The sequence below is a fragment of the Caretta caretta genome, chromosome 1 (genome assembly GCF_965140235.1).
Source record: "Caretta caretta isolate rCarCar2 chromosome 1, rCarCar1.hap1, whole genome shotgun sequence".
In the NCBI taxonomy this organism is placed as follows: Eukaryota; Metazoa; Chordata; order Testudines; family Cheloniidae; genus Caretta; species Caretta caretta.
Genome location: NC_134206.1, coordinates 296,806,327 through 296,824,793, shown reverse-complemented (window position 1 = coordinate 296,824,793; position 18,467 = coordinate 296,806,327). Strand labels below are relative to the sequence as shown.

Genomic DNA, 18,467 nt, shown 5'->3' with positions numbered 1-18,467 from the left:
GCTCCGGTATGAAACTGCAGGAAAAACCTGAGTGTCTCTGGATTAAGTTTAGAAGCATGAGCAACAAGGGTGATGTCTTGGTGGGAATCTGCTATAGACCACCGGACGAGGGGGATGAGATGGACGAGGCTTTCTTCCGGCAACTAATGGAAGTTACTAGATTGCAGGCCCTGGTTCTCATGGGAGACTTCAATCACCCTGATATCTGCTGGGAGAGCAATACAGCGGTGCACAGACAATCCAGGAAGTTTTTGGAAAGGGTAGGGGACAATTTCCTGGTGCAAATGCTGAAGGAACCAATTAGGGGCAGAGCTCTTCTTGACCTGCTGCTCACAAACCGGGAAGAATTAGTAGGGGAAGCAAAAGTGGATGGGAACCTGGGAGGCAGTGACCATAAGATGGTCAAGTCCAGGATCCTGACACAGGGAAGAAAGGAGAGCAGCAGAATATGGACCCCCGGACTTTAGAAAAGTAGACTTTGACTCCCTCAGGGAACTGATGGGCAGGATCCCCTGGGAGAATAACATGAGGGGGAAAGTTGTCCAGGAGAGCTGGCTGTATTTTAAAGAATCCTTATTGAGGTTACGGGACAAACCATCCCGATGTGTAGAAAGAATAGTAAATATGGCAGGCGACCAGCTTGGCTTAACAGTGAAATCCTTGCTGATCTTAAACACAAAAAAGAAGCTTACAAGGAGTGGAAGACTGGACAAATGACCAAGGAAGAGTATAAAAATATTGCTCAGGCTTGCAGGAGTGAAATCAGGAAGGCCAAATCACACCTGGAGTTGCAGTTAGCAAGAGATGTTAAGAGTAACAAGATGGTTTTTTTCAGGTATGTTAGCAACAAGAACAAAGTCAAGGAAAGTGTGGGCCCCTTACTGAATGAGGGAGGCAACCTAGTGACAGAGGAAGTGGGAAAAACTAATGTACTCAATGCTCTTTTTTGCCTCTGTCTTCAGGAACAAGGTCAGCTCCCAGACTGCTGCACTGGGCAGCAAAGCATGGGGAGGAGGTGACCAGCCCTCTGTGAAGAAAAGTGGTTCGGGACTATTTAGAAAAGCTGGACGAACCCAAGCCCATGGGGCCGAATGCACTGCATCCGAGACTGCTAAAGGAGTTGGCGGATGTGATTGCAGAGCCATTGGCCATTATCTTTGAAAACTCATGGCAATTGGGGGAGGTCCCGGACAACTGGAAAAAGACGAATGTAGTGCCCATCTTTTAAAAAAAAAAAAAGGGAAGGAGGAGGATCCTGGGAACTACAGGCCAGTCAGCCTCACCTCAGTGCCTGGAAAAATCATGGAGCAGGTCCTCAAGGAATCAATTCTGAAGCACTTAGAGGAGAAGAAAGTGCTCAGGAACAGTCAGCATGGATTCACCAAGGGCAAGTCATGCCTGACTAATCTAATTGCCTTCTATGACGAGATAACTGGCTTTGTGGATGAGAGGAAAGCAGTGGACGTGTTCCTTGACTTTAGCAAAGCTTTTGACATGGTCTCCCACAGTATTCTTGCCAGTAAGTTAAAGAAGTATGGGCTGGATGAATGGACTATAAGGTGGATAGAAAGCTGGCTAGATTGTCGGGCTCAACGGGTAGTGATCAATGGCTCCAAGTCTAGTTCGCAGCTGGTATCAAGTGGAGTGCCCCAAGGGTCGGTCCTTGGGCTGGTTTTGTTCAATATCTTCATTAATGATCTGGAGGATGGTGTGGATTGCACCCTCAGCAAGTTTGCAGATGACACTAAACTGGGAGGAGAGGTAGATACGCTGGAGGGTAGGGATAGGATACAGAGGACCCTAGACAAATTGGAGGATTGGGCCAAAAGAAATCTGATTAAGTTCAACAAGGACAAGTGCAGAGTCCTGCACATAGGACGGAAGAATCCTATGCACTGCTACAGACTAGGGACTGAATGGCTCGGCAGCAGTTCTGCAGAAAAGGACCTAGGGGTTATAGTGGACGAGAAGCTGGATATGAGTCAACAGTGTGCCCTTGTTGCCAAGAAGGCCAATGGCATTTTGGGATGTATAAGTAGGGGCATTGCCAGCAGATTGAGGGATGAGATTGTTCCCCTCTATTCGACATTGGTGAGGCCTCATCTGGAGTACTGTATCCAGTTTTGGGCCCCACACTACAAGAAGGATGTGGGAAAATGGAAAGAGTCCAGCGGAGGGCAACAAAAAAGATTGGGGGACTGGAACACATGACTTATGAGGAGAGGCTGAGGGACCTGGGGATGTTTAGTCTGCGGAAGAGAAGAATGAGGGGGGATTTGATGGCTGCTTTCAACTACCTGAAAGGGGGTTCCAAAGAGGATGGATCTAGACTGTTCTCAGTGGTAGCAGATGACTGAAAGAGGAGTAATGGTCTCAAGTTGCAGTGGGGGAGATTTAGGTTGGATATTAGGAAAAACTTTTTCACTAGGAGGGTGGTGAAACACTGGAATGCGTTACTGAGGGAGGTGGTGGAATCTCCTTCCTTAGAAATTTTTAAGGTCAGGTTTGACAAAGCCCTGGCTGGGTTGATTTAATTGGGGATCGGTCCTGCTTTGAGCAGGGCGTTGGGAATAGATGACCTCCTGAGGTCCCTTCCAACCCTGATGATCTATGATTCTAACCCATGGTCTGAAAGCTGATGTGCAGTGGATTTTTTTTTTTTAAATTAGGTTTGTGCTCCTTTTTGCTTCTTTATGACTTATAAAGTAGGCCAGAATGTTTTTTCTTTTTTTTTTTTTTCAGAATTTTATTTCCTTAAAAATATTGGGAATATAAAATTTTGGCCTTCCCTGGTTTTGCTCTAGGGATGCCTCTCGCACCTTATTTGAAGTGCTGGGAAGGCTGGATCTTTACAAGACCTCTTCTTTTTTCCAGAACATTATTTAGTCATTGCAGTTAAATGGTATTAACAAAAAATGAAGTTTTAAGCAGTTCAACTAAAAATCCCTCCCCATCTCCATTGATCAACATTCACTCTCTTGTTTCTTTTGAAGTCTCATCTCATGAGTTCTCCACTTACTAGAACCCTTGTCTACGCTATACTTTTTTCTCAAATTTTCTTGCTATTGTAATTCCATCACCAGCTGTGAAACTTTACTGCTAACTCCATCAGTTATAAATAGTAGGAGCTGGAGTGCAAATAGGAGTCACTGCCAATTTAACTACCTTATCATGTAGACCTGTTCTGAACCAGGTTACACAACTTGGTAGTTAAGACATCAGGAGTGGATCCACTTTCAGCGTTGATAGCAGTGGTGGAGCCGCAGAAGCGATAACAACTGTGAGAGATTCTACTAGAGTATTTCTCTACTATTTTTTTTAGTTTATGTATTTTGACAGGCCTATTTTTATCTAGTCAGTTTGACTGTTTCCGCTGTACAGTCAGTTTCTTCTGTTTTTGTGAATATATTTTTCCAGTCTTTTGTGTTAAAGAGTTTTAAAAGGGAAAACCCAGATAACAGGAAAATGTGATTGCTGATGTACAGCCACTATCTGGAGGACTCAACGGGAGGTGTAGCACCTGAAAGTACTTTTAACTTACATTTATTTAAATGAATTAGATTTCAAGTTAAGTAGGCCACTTTAGATAAATATATAACAATAATTTCAGCACATATAGGACCAAATTCCTGTTACAATGAGCAAAACTCCTAAAGATTAGAGTGTAGCCAAAAGTTGGCCATAATGTTAGATAAAAAATTATGGTCACACATCAACATGTTTGCATAAGAGTTCATGTGAGTTGCATCAAAGCCAATTCCCCCCCCCCCTTTTTGTAGATGGTCTTTTATATTGTATTGTATCTGAATATAAAAGTACAAGTTTAGATTGATGATGAACTTTGGATATCAACAAATTTACTGCAGCAAAACTTGGTTGCATTATTATAGTTCCTTGGCAATAATCCCTAAGCAACCACAAAATAATAGCTTTAGAGTCAACAGTGAGGTTGTTAGCTAATGGTCCAATGCAAAGTGAAGTGCTGTTAGCAATCTAACAAACTAATTTTCATAGTAGTAATGGCAGATTTACATGAGGGCATCACTCACACAAACATTCATCAGTGATTTATATAATCAATAGTGTCTTTTTAGTGGCTAATAATCAGTCTCTTCTTTAACAAGAACTAAATAGCCACTCCATTAAATTTAAGTGTAATCCATTTAATATACTGTAAAAATTACAATACATGGTCTGTGTATTTGTCTGGTTCATAAATAATTGTTGGCACAGACCCAAAAATGTCATTTCAACATGCCTCCTAAATTCATAAAAATACATTTTGTCTCCTTGTCTGTATTTGTGTTGGCTTTATGGAGAGTGCATGTGGGTAAAAGGATTGGAAATGAAACGTGGTATTCATCCTGAATGTGGGCCCAATCCTAAAAAGACTTGTGCATATGGGGGAGGGATAGCTAGGTGGTTTTAGCATTGGCCTGCTAAACCCTGAGTTGTGAGTTCAATCCTTGAGGGGGCCATTTAGGGATTGGTCCTGCTTTGAGCAGGGGGTTGGACTAGATGACCTCCTGAGGTCCCTTCCAACCCTGATATTCTATGATTAACTTTACACACCATGAGTTCCAATGAAGCCACTGGAACTACTTGCAGTGCATGACAATGAACCATGTAAATAATTGTTTCCCGTATCTAGGCCTATATTTGTGGGACTTGAGGCTTTTCTTGGTGGTTTTGTTTTATTTTGTTCTCTCATGGGTAACTAATAATAAAAATTCCATTCAAGTGGATAATCAAGAATACTTTCCAATAGAGGCTCATAATTTTTCATTGTTTGAATTTTACCAGTACTGCTGAAAATTATTAATACTGTTTGATTTATTTAGATTTAAAATAATAAAAAGGACATCTATCCAATGTTCTAGGCGCCCTATCACATTAATTAATTATACAATACAGTGAAATCCCAGTGACATTAAAATAATCATTCCAGGGGGAACTCAGCCAGCCATCAGCCTACAGAAACTCTTTTCCCACCCTTTCATCGGTTTGGGAACTATATTCTCAGCTCTCTCCAAAAACCTGATTCCAACAAATGTATTATGCAGCAGCCCAGAATTCGGCAGCTAATGCACCATCACCAAATTCAGGCTATTTCTGACCCAGGGGAGCAACACCTTGCCAGCCACCTTCTCTGTTTGTTTTGTAGTGAGGGGATCCCGCTCAGTCTCCCCTGCTGACTGCAGCTTTGGCAGTATGGCACAGGGTGAGAGGCAGCCCCTTAGGTAGGCCAGTCCCAGGTCATTTAGAGCTTTATAGATTATAACCAACACCTTAAACTCTACCTGGAGACCAGTGGGCAGCCAGTGCAGATCCAGGAGCACTAGTTATATGCTCCCAGAAGATGCCCTGCTCACAGTGGTGGATCATCTAATGGGCCAATGGGGCCCACGTGCAGGGGACCTGGCCAATTGGGGAGCCCCAAAAAAATGGGTGCCCTGTCCCCAGCAGAAATCTGACACAAGGTGGTGGAATAGGGTTGCGAGGCTTCCGGTTTTCGACTGGAATGTCCAGTCAAAAAGGGACCCTGACAAGCGGCAACATTAAAAGTCCAGTCTGGCGGAGCTAAGGCAGGCTCCCTGCCTGCCCTGGCTCTGCATGGCTCCTGGAAGTGGATGGCATGCCCTGCTCCTAGGTGCAGGGGCAGCCACAGGCTCCATGCGCTGCCCCTGCCCCGAGCGCCAGCACTGCCCCCACAGCTCCCATTGGCAGGGAACCGCAGATGGGGGCAGTGCGCAAAGCCACCTGGCCATACCTCCGCCTAGGAGCCGCTTGGAGGGACATGCCAGCTGCTTCCGGGAGCTGCCTGAGGTAAGTGCCGTCTGGTTGTAGCTCGCACCCTCAACCCCCTCCTGCACCCCAACACCCTGCACCAGGTCAGAAGCTCCTCCTGCACCCCAAACTCCTAACTGCATTCCCAAACTCCTGCATTCCCAGCCCCACCCCAGAGCCTGCATCCCCAGCCGGAGCCCTCACCCCCTCCTGCACCCCGACACCCTGCCCCAACCTGGAGCCCACATCCTCAGCCAGAGCCCTCATCCCCTCCTGCACCCCAACCCTCTGCCCCAGCCCAGTGAAAAAATGAGGGTGGGGGAGTGTGAGTGACAGAGGGAGGGAGGGATGGAGTGAGTGGGGGGGAAGGTCTCGGAGAAGGGTCGGGGCAAGGGTGTTTGGTTTTGTGCAATTAGAAAGTTGGCAACCTTATGGCAGAAGTCTCTGCACACCACCCCTGGTCCCCAGCAGAAGCGCCGGGCAGCAGGGGAAGCCCCAGCACCCGGACCGACGCTGCAGTTCCGGGACTGGATGAGCTCTCACTCTCATTGCAGCCTCAGGGCTGGTGGTCACAACGAGGGGACAGAACTTCTCTCATCTTAAGGCTGCAGTCAGGGGGTGGAATGGGGTGGGATTATGGGGGTAGAGGCAGATTAGGGTGGGGCCGTGGTTGGGGCTGCAGGCAGAAGGGGTGGGGAGGGGCGCCCCACTTGCTCATTGCCCTAGGAAACCTTAATCTGCCTCTTCCTGCTCAATAAGTGAGCTGCAGCATTCTGCACCAGTTTCAGTCTCTGAATGGTTGTAAGGCATAGCTCCATATAGAGCACATTGCAACAGTCTAATCTTGAGATAGCAAAAGCATGGATAATAATGGCAAGGTCCACGTCCCAAAGGAAAGTCTGCGACTTCCAAGCCAGATACAAGTGGTAAAAAGCTGACTGAGTCACTGTAATATGATTGTCAAACAGCATCTGGGGCTCTAAAATCACCTGTGAGTTGTGAATCCACATAACAAATGGTGGACATACTCCCTCAATCAAAGGGACTGAGAGAACCTCCACCATCTTCTCTGATTGCTTCCCCCACTCCCACCATCATCCGTCTTGTCTGGGTTGAACTTCAGCCAGCTCGCTGTCATCCATACCCCAGTCTTAACTAGACATTGGTTCAGGCACTGAAGTAAGTAGGACGAGATGGAGACATCCAGTTGGTTGTTATCAGCATACTCTAAACATTGCACCCCATGCCTCCTTACTAGCCCTCCTAACAGCCTCATAAGCACATTAAACAGGCAGGGCGATAGAATGGCTATGACGTCATTTGTTGTACAGAATCAGAGTACTCAATAAAGGGAAAAGAAAATAATAGGTGCTTTGCTCTATAAAGTCCACAGCTGTAGGCTGGAGAGATGGGTAGATAATTTATGGGGGAGACATTTAAATTAAATAGAAAATAAAATATAAAGCTGCGGTGTGAACATATATAGTCATTATTAGTCACAGGCACTGATTTTTGGTTTTGCCCATTCATCCTGGCCTCCACTTTGAAAAAATGCTATTGAAATGCTTTTCCAAGGAGCTATGGGGTTTGATACCTTCCCCCCCTCCCCTTGTTCCATTGGATTCCTAGTAATTAAAACGGGTAGATATATGCAAAATAATTTTAGAAAAAAATTACATTTTTAATCTACACTTTTAATTTTCCAAAAATTTCAACTGCTCGTTGATTGAAAAACAGCAATTCTTTTCATGACCTCCAATCTTGATTTTAAAATGGTCAGTGATGGAGAATCCACCACGACTGTTGGTAAATTGTTCCAGTAGTTAAACAGGGAAAAGATTCAGCAGGCTATAAGTGATTAAAATGAGGGGGTTAAAATGCAAGCACTTGTTTCACCTTAACTGTTGGTGGTTGCTATTGCTCCAACTAGAACAAAACATAATGAACAATCTTAATTTTCTGCCTTGGCAGACACTTTAATTTAGTGGCATATTTCAGTACAGAAAAATTTATTGCAATTGAGTTAGGAAAGCCTAAATATAAGACTATCATAAAATCGATTACAGACCTAAAAGTGGCAATACTTCAACAAAAAAACTTCAAAAACAGACTCCAATGAGAGACTGCTGAATTGGAATTAATTTGCAAACTGGATACAATTAACTTAGGCTTGAATAGAGACTAGGAGTGGATGTATCATTACACACAGTAAAACTATTTCCCCATGTTTATCTCTGCCCCCCCCCCCCCTTCCTCAGACGTTCTTGTCAACTGCTGGAAATGGCCCACCTTGATTATCATTACAAAAGGGTCCCCGTTCCCGCCCTCCCCCGCTCTCCTGCTGGTAATAGCTCACCTTAAGTGATCACTCTGGTTACAGTGTGTATGGTAACACCCATTGTTTCATGTTCTCTATGTATATAAATCTCCCCACTCTATTTTCCGCTGAATGCATCCAATGAAGTGGGCTGTAGCTCACGAAAGCTTATGCGCAAATAAATTGGTTTGTCTCTAAGGTGCCACAAGTCCTCCTTTTCTTTTTGCGAATACAGACTAACACGGCTGCTACTCTGAAACCAGTCCTGTATGAATGCTTTTTGAAAACCACCGTTCAGCGGTATTATATGTAACCAGTAGGTGGCAGCACATCATTCTTTGATACAGTAGGGATAGGCGTTTTTGATACAGATTTCTCTTCCCCTGCAGTATTTAGATAAATTGGTAAATTGACCCCTTATGGTCCAACTCCGCATTAAAATCAATGTGTTTGCACAGGGTGTAAATCACTACACAACCTGAAAATTTGTAATTGTTATTACTAATATTTTTTTCTAAATTACAATAACATTTAATATATAATAAAAAAATACTTTTTCCTTTTAAAATTACTGTGGCAGCATGAAACAGTTGTTTGCTACTCATATTGTAGTTTCATTCTGTTTGCTGAAGGCAGACCCATTGTACATTACCATTTTTGTACCATTTTGATTGGTAGCTGTCCTTTGCTTTTGAATCAGTTACATGTTGATTTTAAGTAGCTTAGTAAATTACTTTACTTGGTGCCATGTCTAAATAGACATAAGTGATTTTGTAACTGGATGTTAGCAATCAAAGTTTCTTCCATTACAGAATAATTCTAGCCTCTTAAAATATTTACATAGGAAGGACCTATATGTTACAGGCATGAGGACTATACAAAACCTGAAAATAGTCAGGCAAACATAAATTCAATAGGAGGGCCTTTAATTCCCAGTAAGAGTTGGGGGTGCTGTGCTCATAACCTTGCAGGATTGAGCTCACTATGACCCTACATATTTAACATAAGTTGGGATGTGCATATTTTCCAGCAATTGTAAAACAGTTGGTGGAACTTTTGGCATGTGACTAACAGTCTGTTTGTTTATAGTTCTACACTCTCTGAAACACAAAAGCATAATTAACGTCCTACCCACAAGGGTCAGTTACTTCTGATTGACTATGGCCTTAATAAAGACAAGTTAAGAGACTCAGTTTACTTCAACAATTGCTTGTTTGCAATGTGAGGTCACTGAATTTCTGGTCTTTGAGGAAGGTGCCATGTTACTATGCCAGGCATATAGCCCTGGTCTACACTAGGACTTTAGATCGAATTTAGCAGCGTTAAATCGATTTAAACCTGCACCCGTCCACACAATGAAGCCCTTTATTTCGACTTAAAGGGCTCTTAAAATCGATTTCCTTACTCCACCCCTGACAAGTGGATTAGCGCTTAAATCGACGTTGCCGGCTCGAATTTGGGGTACTGTGGACACAATTCGATGGTATTGGCCTCCGGGAGCTATCCCAGAGTGCTCCATTCTGACCGCTCTGGACAGCGCTCTCAACTCAGATGCACTGGCCAGGTAGACAGGAAAAGAACCGCGAACTTTTGAATCTCATTTCCTGTTTGGCCAGCGTGGCAAGCTGCAGGTGACCATGCAGAGCTCATCAGCAGAGGTGACCATGATGGAGTCCCAGAATCGCAAAAGAGCTCCAGCATGGACTGAACGGGAGGTACGGGATCTGATCGCTGTTTGGGGAGAGGAATCCGTGCTATCAGAACTCCGTTCCAGTTTTCGAAATGCCAAAACCTTTCTGAAAATCTCCCAGGGCATGAAGGACAGAGGCCATAACAGGGACCCGAAGCAGTGCCGCGTGAAACTGAAGGAGCTGAGGCAAGCCTACCAGAAAACCAGAGAGGCGAACGGCCGCTCTGGGTCAGAGCCCCAAACATGCCGCTTCTATGATGAGCTGCATGCCATTTTAGGGGGTTCAGCCACCACTACCCCAGCCGTGTTGTTTGACTCCTTCAATGGAGATGGAGGCAATACAGAAGTAGGTTTTGGGGACGAAGAAGATGATGAGGAGGAGGTTGTAGATAGCTCACAGCAAGCAAGCGGAGAAACCGGTTTTCCCGACAGCCAGGAACTGTTTCTCACCCTAGACCTGGAGCCAGTACCCCCCGAACCCACCCAAGGCTGCCTCCTGGACTCAGCAGGCGGAGAAGGGACCTCTGGTGAGTGTACCTTTTAAAATGCTATACATGGTTTAAAAGCAAGCATGTGAAAGGATTACTTTGCCCTGGCATTTGCGGTTCTGCCTTTGCAAAAGGTTTCTGGGGAGGGCAGCCTTATTTCGTCCTTCATGGTAGGACACTTTACCACTCCAGGCCAGCAACATGTACTGGGGAATCACTGTAGAACAAAGCATTGCAGTGTATGTTTGCTGGCATTCAACCAAAATCCGTTCACGCGGTGGGAGGAGGCAAAATGCGACCTTGTAACGAAAGCACATGTGCTATGTATGTAATGTTAACTTTCAAGGTTTACCCTGAAAGAGTGTAGCCACTGTTTTATAAAATGTGTCTTTTTAAATACCGCTGTCCCTTTTTTTTTCTCCACCAGCTGCATGTGTTTCAATGATCACAGGATCTTCTCCTTCCCAGAGGCTAGTGAAGCTTAGAAAGAAAAAAAAACGCACTCGCGATGAAATGTTCTCCGAGCTCATGCTGTCCTCCCACACTGACAGAGCACAGACGAATGCGTGGAGGCAAATAATGTCAGAGTGCAGGAAAGCACAAAATGACCGGGAGGAGAGGTGGAGGGCTGAAGAGAGTAAGTGGCGGGCTGAAGAGAGTAAGTGGCGGGCTGAAGACAGGGCTGAAGCTCAAAGGTGGCGGCAGCGTGATGAGAGGAGGCAGGATTCAATGCTGAGGCTGCTGCAGGACCAAACCAGTATGCTCCAGTGTATGGTTGAGCTGCAGCAAAGGCAGCTGGAGCACAGACTGCCACTGCAGCCCCTCTGTAACCAACCGCCCTCCTCCCCAAGTTCCATAGCCTCCACACCCAGACGCCCAAGAACACGGTGGGGAGGCCTCCGGCCAACCAGCCACTCCCCCACAGAGGATTGCCCAAAAAAAAGAAGGCTGTCATTCAATAAATTTTAAAGTTGTAAACTTTTAAAGTGCTGTGCTTAAAGTGCTGTGTGGCATTTTCCTTCCCTCCTCCACCACCCCTCCTGGGATACCTTGGTAGTCATCCCCCTATTTGTGTGATGAATGAATAACGAATGCATGACTGTGAAGCAGCAATGACTTTATTGGCTCTGCAAGCAATGATTAAAGGGAGGAGGGGAGGGTGGTTAGCTTACAGGGAAGTAGAGTGAACCAAGGGGCGGGGGGGTTCATCAAGGAGAAACAAACAGAACTTTTACACCGTAGCCTGGCCAGTCATGAAACTGTTTTTCAAAGCTTCTCTGATGCGTACCGCGCCCTCCTGTGCTCTTCTAACCGCCCTGGTGTCTGGCTGCGCGTAACCAGCAGCCAGGCGATTTGCCTCAACCTCCCACCCCGCCATAAACGTCTCCCCCTTACTCTCACAGATATTGTGGAGCACACAGCAAGCAGTAATAACAGTGGGAATATTGGTTTCGCTGAGGTCTAAGCGAGTCAATAAACTGCGCCAGCGCGCCTTTAAACGTCCAAATGCACATTCTACCACCATTCTGCACTTGCTCAGCCTGTAGTTGAACAGCTCCTGACTACTGTCCAGGCTGCCTGTGTACGGCTTCATGAGCCATGGCATTAAGGGGTAGGCTGGGTCCCCAAGGATAACTATAGGCATTTCAACATCCCCAACAGTTATTTTCTGGTCTGGGAATAAAGTCCCTTCCTGCAGCTTTTGAAACAGACCAGAGTTCCTGAAGATGCGAGCATCATGCACCTTTCCCGGCCATCCCACGTTGATGTTGGTGAAACGTCCCTTGTGATCCACCAGAGCTTGCAGCACTATTGAAAAGTACCCCTTGCGGTTTATGTACTCGGCGGCTTGGTGCTCCGGTGCCAAGATAGGGATATGGGTTCCATCTATAGCCCCACCACAGTTAGGGAATCCCATTGCAGCAAAGCCATCCACTATGACCTGCACATTTCCCAGGGTCACTACCCTTGATATCAGCAGATCTTTGATTGCGTGGGCTACTTGCATCACAGCAGCCCCCACAGTAGATTTGCCCACTCCAAATTGATTCCCAACTGACCGGTAGCTGTCTGGCGTTGCAAGCTTCCACAGGGCTATCGCCACTCGCTTCTCAACTGTGAGGGCTGCTCTCATCTTGGTATTCATGCGCTTCAGGACAGGGGAAAGCAAGTCACAAAGTTCCATGAAAGTGCCCTTACGCATGCGAAAGTTTCGTAGCCACTGGGAATCGTCCCAGACCTGCAACACTATGCGGTCCCACCAGTCTGTGCTTGTTTCCCGAGCCCAGAATCGGCGTTCCACAGCATGAACCTGCCCCATTAGCACCATGATGCATGCATTGGCAGGGCCCATGCTTTCAGAGAAATCTGTGTCCATGTCCTGATCACTCACGGGACCGCGCTGACGTCGCCTCCTCGCCCGGTATCGCGTTGCCATGTTCTGGTGCTGCATATACTGCTGAATAATGCGTGTGGTGGTTAATGTGCTCCTAATTGCCAAAGTGAGCTGAGCGGGCTCCATGCTTGCCGTGGTATGGCGTCCGCACAGAAAAAAGGCGCGGAACGATTGTCTGCCGTTGCTCTGACGGAGGGAGGGGCGACTGACGACACGGCTTACAGGGTTGGCTTCAGGGAGCTAAAATCAACAAAGGGGGTGCCTGTACATCAAGGAGTATTTCAGGCAGGACTGCACGGAGGGTTCCAATAAGAAATGGTGCACCTAAGTTATCGTTGTTATTGGAACAAGGAGGTTAGCCTGGCCTCTGATTGATACATGGCTAGATTTACCTCGCTGCACCTTCTCTGTGAGTGACTGCAGTGTGACCTAGAGGAATGAGTCCCCTAGACAGGGGAGGAGGCAAATGAGTACAAAACAAATCTGGTCTATTTCTTGTTTTGACCCACTCCATCTATCTTTTACATCTTTGGCTGGCAGCAGACGGTGCAGAAGGACTGCATGCCATCCACATCTCATGGCTGCTTGGCAGAAGATGGTACAGTACGCCTGCTAGCCATCCCCATCTCTTGCCTGCCTGGCAGAAGATGGTGCAATACGACTGCTAGCAATCCTCATCTCTTGCCTGCCTGGCAGAAGATGGTACAGTACGACTGCTAGCAGTCCGTATCGCCTGCCTGCTCACCATAAGACGGTTCAATAGGACTGACTGCAGGACTAAAGAGAATGACCTGGTCAAGTCACTCCAAATTTAGTCCCTGCGCCCATGTCTGCCCAGGCGCTCCCAGCCGACGCGGCCAGGAGCACCTCGGACACGATGAGGACGACTACCAGTCGTATTGCACCGTCTGCTGCCAGAAGGCAAGGGGTTGCTGCTACTGTGCAGCAAAGCCGTACCGCGTCTGCCAGCACCCAGGAGACATAGGGTGACGGTTACCTGAGCGGGCTCCATGCTTGCTGTGGTATGGCGTCTGCACAGGTAACTCAGGAAAAAAGGCGCGAAATGATTGTCTGCCCTTGCTTTCACGGAGGGAGGGAGGGAACGGGGGCCTGACGACACGTACCCAGAACCACCCGCGACAATGTTTTAGCCCCATCAGAGCGCTCCATTGTGACTGCTCTGGACAGCACTCTCAGATGCCCGATTGTTTGCCATTGCTCTGACGCTGGGAGGGGCGCTTACAGGGTTGGCTTCAGGGAGCTAAAATCAACAAAGGGGGTGGCTTTACATCAAGGAGTATTTCAGGCAGGACTTCACAGAGGGTTCCAATAAGAAATGGTGCACCTAAGTTATTGTCCTTATTGGAGCAAGAAGGTTAGCCTGGCCTCTGATTGATACATGGCTAGATTTACCTCGCTGCACCTTGACTGCAGTGTGATCTAGAAGAATGAGTCCCCTAGACAGGGGAGGGGGGGGAAGCAAATGAGTACAAAACAAATCTGGTCTATTTCTTGTTTTGACCCACTCCATCTATCTTTTACATCTTTGGCTGGCAGCAGACGGACTGCATGCCATCCACATCTCATGACTGCTCGGCAGAAGATGGTACAGCACGACTGCTAGCAGTCCGTATCGCCTGCCCGCTCACCATAAGACGGTTCAATAGGACTGACTGCAGGACTAAAGAGAATGACCTGGTCAAGTCACTCCAAATTTAGTCCCTGTGCCCATGTCTGCCCAGGCGCTCCTGATCGACCTCACAGAGGCGACCAGGAGCACCTCAGACATGACGATGACGGCTACCAGTCGTACTGTACCGTCTGCTGCCACAAGGCAAGGGGTTGCTGCTACTGTGTAGCAATGCCGTACCGCGTCTGCCAGCACCCAGGAGACATAGGGTGACGGTTACCTGAGCGGGCTCCATGCTTGCCATGGTATGGCGTCTGCACAGGTAACTCAGGAAAAAAGGCGCGAAATGATTGTCTGCCCTTGCTTTCACGGGGGGAGGGAGGGAACGGGAGGCTGACGATATGTACCCAGAACCACCCGCGACAATGTTTTAGCCCCATCAGGCATTGGGATCTCAACCCAGAATTCCAATGGGCAGCGGAGACTGCGGGAACTGTGGGATAGCTACCCACAGTGCAACGCTCCGGAAGTCGACGCTTGCCTCGGTACTGTGGAAGCGCTCCGCCGAGTTAATGCACTTAATGCACTTAGAGCATTTACTGTGGGGACACACACACTCGAATTTATAAAACCGATTTCTAAAAAACCGACTTCTATAAATTCGACCTTATTCCGTAGTGTAGACATACCCATAGTTTTGCTGTTGCAGAAGGAAAAAGGAGTAGACCACAAACAGAATTTAAGAGACATTATCAAAATATATATAAACAAACCAGCCAACCTTGGGCCAAATCCTCAGCTGATACAAATCAGCCTAGCTCCACTGAAGTCAATTGAACCATGTCAATTTACCTCCACTGAGGGTGGTGTGACCTTACTTTTTTTTTAAAAAATCTATTTCCTTTACTTATAAAGTATTATTAGTACTGTACATTATTAAAACAGAATTTTTAATCTAATACTCTTTTACTAATGTATGCTCTTTGCTTATTTTATCAATTTCAATCAGTTTTTAGACCAAGAAACTAGATTGCTAACAGTTTGCTAGATTACTAGATTGCTTCAGTTTTACTATCTGGATTTCTTGTAGAAACACAGTACTGTTCCACTGTATATCTGTTGCCAATACTGCACTAGAACATTTTAAGGAATATTATAAGATGGAAAAAAAAAAAACTCTTTGAATTCTTCTACCTACTATTATTATAAATAGCATCAAAGGTTTCTATCACTGAAAGAGATCGAAAAAAGTAATCTTTCTATTTTTATTCTGTTTTATGCATTTGACAATCCTTTGGGTATAATCAGTTCTTGATCTTGCAAACATTTAAGTGCGTGCATAACTTTACTCATGTGAATAGTCTCATTAACGTCACACTCTTAAAAACAATCTCATATTTTGACTGAAAATTAAAAATATTAAGAAATGCATGAAAAGTGGACTGATACTGTCTAGACATCTGGTATTCCAAGCAAAATGTGTCAGTCACATTCCTAGTGTATAGGTTTCTACATTGCTGTTCACAATAATGGGAATGTGTTTTGGTGCTTCTAAAGAAGCCAGAAAAACTGAGTACACAGGGACAATGAACTCACCAAGATTTAATTCCTCCAGGCCAAGGGTGAGGCACGTTGCCAGGGCAGGTTGAAGAAGCTGATATTGCTCTCCTCATGCCATGTGTGTTGTGTAGACAGGTAGTTTTTAAAGTCTTCTTCAGTTCTGTCAATCCATGACTTTTTTTTTTAAAAAACCACTGAAATTAACCATAAAATGGACTTTCTCCAAAAATACACCTGGAAAGAACTGATATATCACTGCGTAGAACTGATCACCCCCATTTAAATGCCTTATGAAAACTCACTTTAGCACAGTGTACAAATGTTAACCCATTTCAACTTAAATGGGGGCTCTCATCTGGTGTGAAAAATCAACAGCAAAAAAATCTTAGGCTTCATTCTGGATTTTCCATTATGTCTAATTTGTGTTGTTGTTTCATTCACACTGTACATATTACTCCTGAGGGCATTATGTGCCAAAAAATTAAGTTATGCACCCTATTTTAAAATTCTGCAAATTTTATTTGTCAAATAAATGTGGATGCTCCAGAAAGTCATTGGGGAGCACAGACCACTTGCTGCACCCTAACGCCCGCCAGACATGGACTCAGTGGTGAGGCTCAAGGACCAGGCCTGCCCCAGAAACACCTCAGGGCCCTGCCCCTCTCTGCCAGGTGCACCAGGTGTGAGCAGGCAGGCAGGCTTAGCAAGGCAAGATCCAAGTGCAGGGGTTCCAGGTGTGGGTTGAGAAGTTACTGTGTGGGGCAATCTGGGTACAGGCAAGCTCCGTGGGGGATCCAGGCGTGTGGGGATTTGGACGCACAGGGGCTTGTGGGGGAGGGGGGGTTCTGGGTGCAATGGTAATGGGACTCTGCAGGGGGGTCCAGGTGAAGATGGGTGGGGCTCAGTGTGTGTGGGGGGGTCTGGGTTGGGGGGCATGGAGCTCAGCAGGAGGATCTCGGTATGGGGCACTCAGCAAGGGGTCCAGATGCTGGGGGAGTGGGGCTTAGTGAAGTGATGATGATGATCCAGGTGCAGCTGGTTTGGGGCTAGGTGTGTGTGTTGGGGGAGATCTGGGTGCTGGGGGCTCGTCGGGGTGGTGCTGGGGGAGTGTGACTGGGGCTCATCTTGGGGGAGTTCTGGGTGTGGGGGGAGTGAGGCTCGGTGGAAGAGTTTGGGTATGAGGGGATCTGGATGCACAGGAGTTGGGCAGATGGGGAAGCCTATACAATAATCCCACACACACAAAATTCTCTCTTCTCCTCCCCCCCCCCCCCCCCCCCAGCTGAAGAGCAATGGGTGCAGGAAGCACTGGGGGCAGGGGGGAGTTTGCAGAGCTTCCTACAGCCAGGGGAAAAATCTGGGGGTGGGTCTGACCCAGACCCGGATGCTGTACAGGGGAAGAGGAAGTCCTGTCCTCCCCAGCCCAGCTGGGACTAGCAGCTGAGCCCGGCACAGGGTAGGAACCATCAGCCAGGTCTTCCCAGTCTCGCCCCCTGCCCCACAGTGGTTTACCTTTCTGCCAAATGCTCGGGGCACCCAAAACACACTGCTGGGAAGGGGCTCAGGACCACTCTTGTGACTTCCCTTTGCTTCTCTGTCAGAAAGACATTTTTCTGCAGGGAAGCAAAGAAATCTGTGAGGGGACATAGATTCTGCGCATGTGCAGTGGTGCGGAATTTCCCCAGGAGTAACATGTGTGCATGTGTAAAAACACACACACACACAGCCTTTATTGAGTTATTGCAAAAGGCCACACTATTTTTAAAACAACATAACTGCTTCTTGAAGCAGTTCTATTGGAAATACTGGTAACTAACTGCACATAAATTACAGATCAGTGGCAGAAGTGATACATGGCAGAAAGTAGAGAAAATTATAACTAAAAAGCTGGTTCAATTGTGTGTGTTCAATTGTATGGGGTATTATTTCTCAGAGAAAATAAGGCTAATAAGTCTTTACGCTAATGGAGGGAAGTGGGGAGAACTGAAATACAGAGGTTTGTGCATGTGCAGGAAGACTGGTTTTATGAGACCAGCTCTGTCACAAGCTTCCTCTGTGACCTTAGGGCCAGATTTTCAAAAGTGCTCAGCTCCTCTTCAGGCACCAAAAATAAGTGACTAGAATTTCCAAAGAGCCAACTATGTTGGGTGCTGAGGTCTCTCAGAAATCTGGCCGTAAATGTCCCAGTGGGCTTTGCTGGATGTTGAGCACCTTGGATAATCTAGCTCTCATTTAGGTGTTTAAACAAGAGCTGAGCTCTTCTGAAAATCACCCTGTCATTGGTGCTCAGCACTGGAAAATCTGGCCTGAGTGGTGACTTCATTCTAAATTCAGTGGGTGCAGCTGTGGGGTCTTTCTGTGCTTTTGATTCTTCATCTGCAAAATGAGGACAGTAATATTCACATCTCAGGGATGTTGAGAGGCTTAATTCAATGGGCAGTTAAAAGGAGAAGACAAAGCTCAGTTTGGGGCTGAAAGCCTGGTTTCAGCCAAGAGCTGGAGATAGCTTGCTACTTGGACAAGCCTTCCAGGGCATGGGGTGACTGGGCGCAGGAAGACTGACTAAAGGGATTCGCTGCACGAAGACAAGCCCTGCGTAG

General features: G+C 46.5%; 1 protein-coding gene across 1 annotated transcript; it reads left to right on the top strand.

Annotated features, from left to right (window-relative positions):
• Positions 1–9,266: 9,266 nt before the first annotated feature.
• Positions 9,267–11,268, top strand: LOC142070900 (uncharacterized). Its single transcript, XM_075124826.1, has 2 exons — positions 9,267–10,321; positions 10,710–11,268. The coding sequence occupies exons 1-2, from the start codon at positions 9,742–9,744 to the stop codon at positions 11,249–11,251; spliced, it is 1,122 nt and encodes a 373-aa protein (XP_074980927.1). The 5' UTR covers positions 9,267–9,741; the 3' UTR covers positions 11,252–11,268.
• Positions 11,269–18,467: the final 7,199 nt, after the last annotated feature.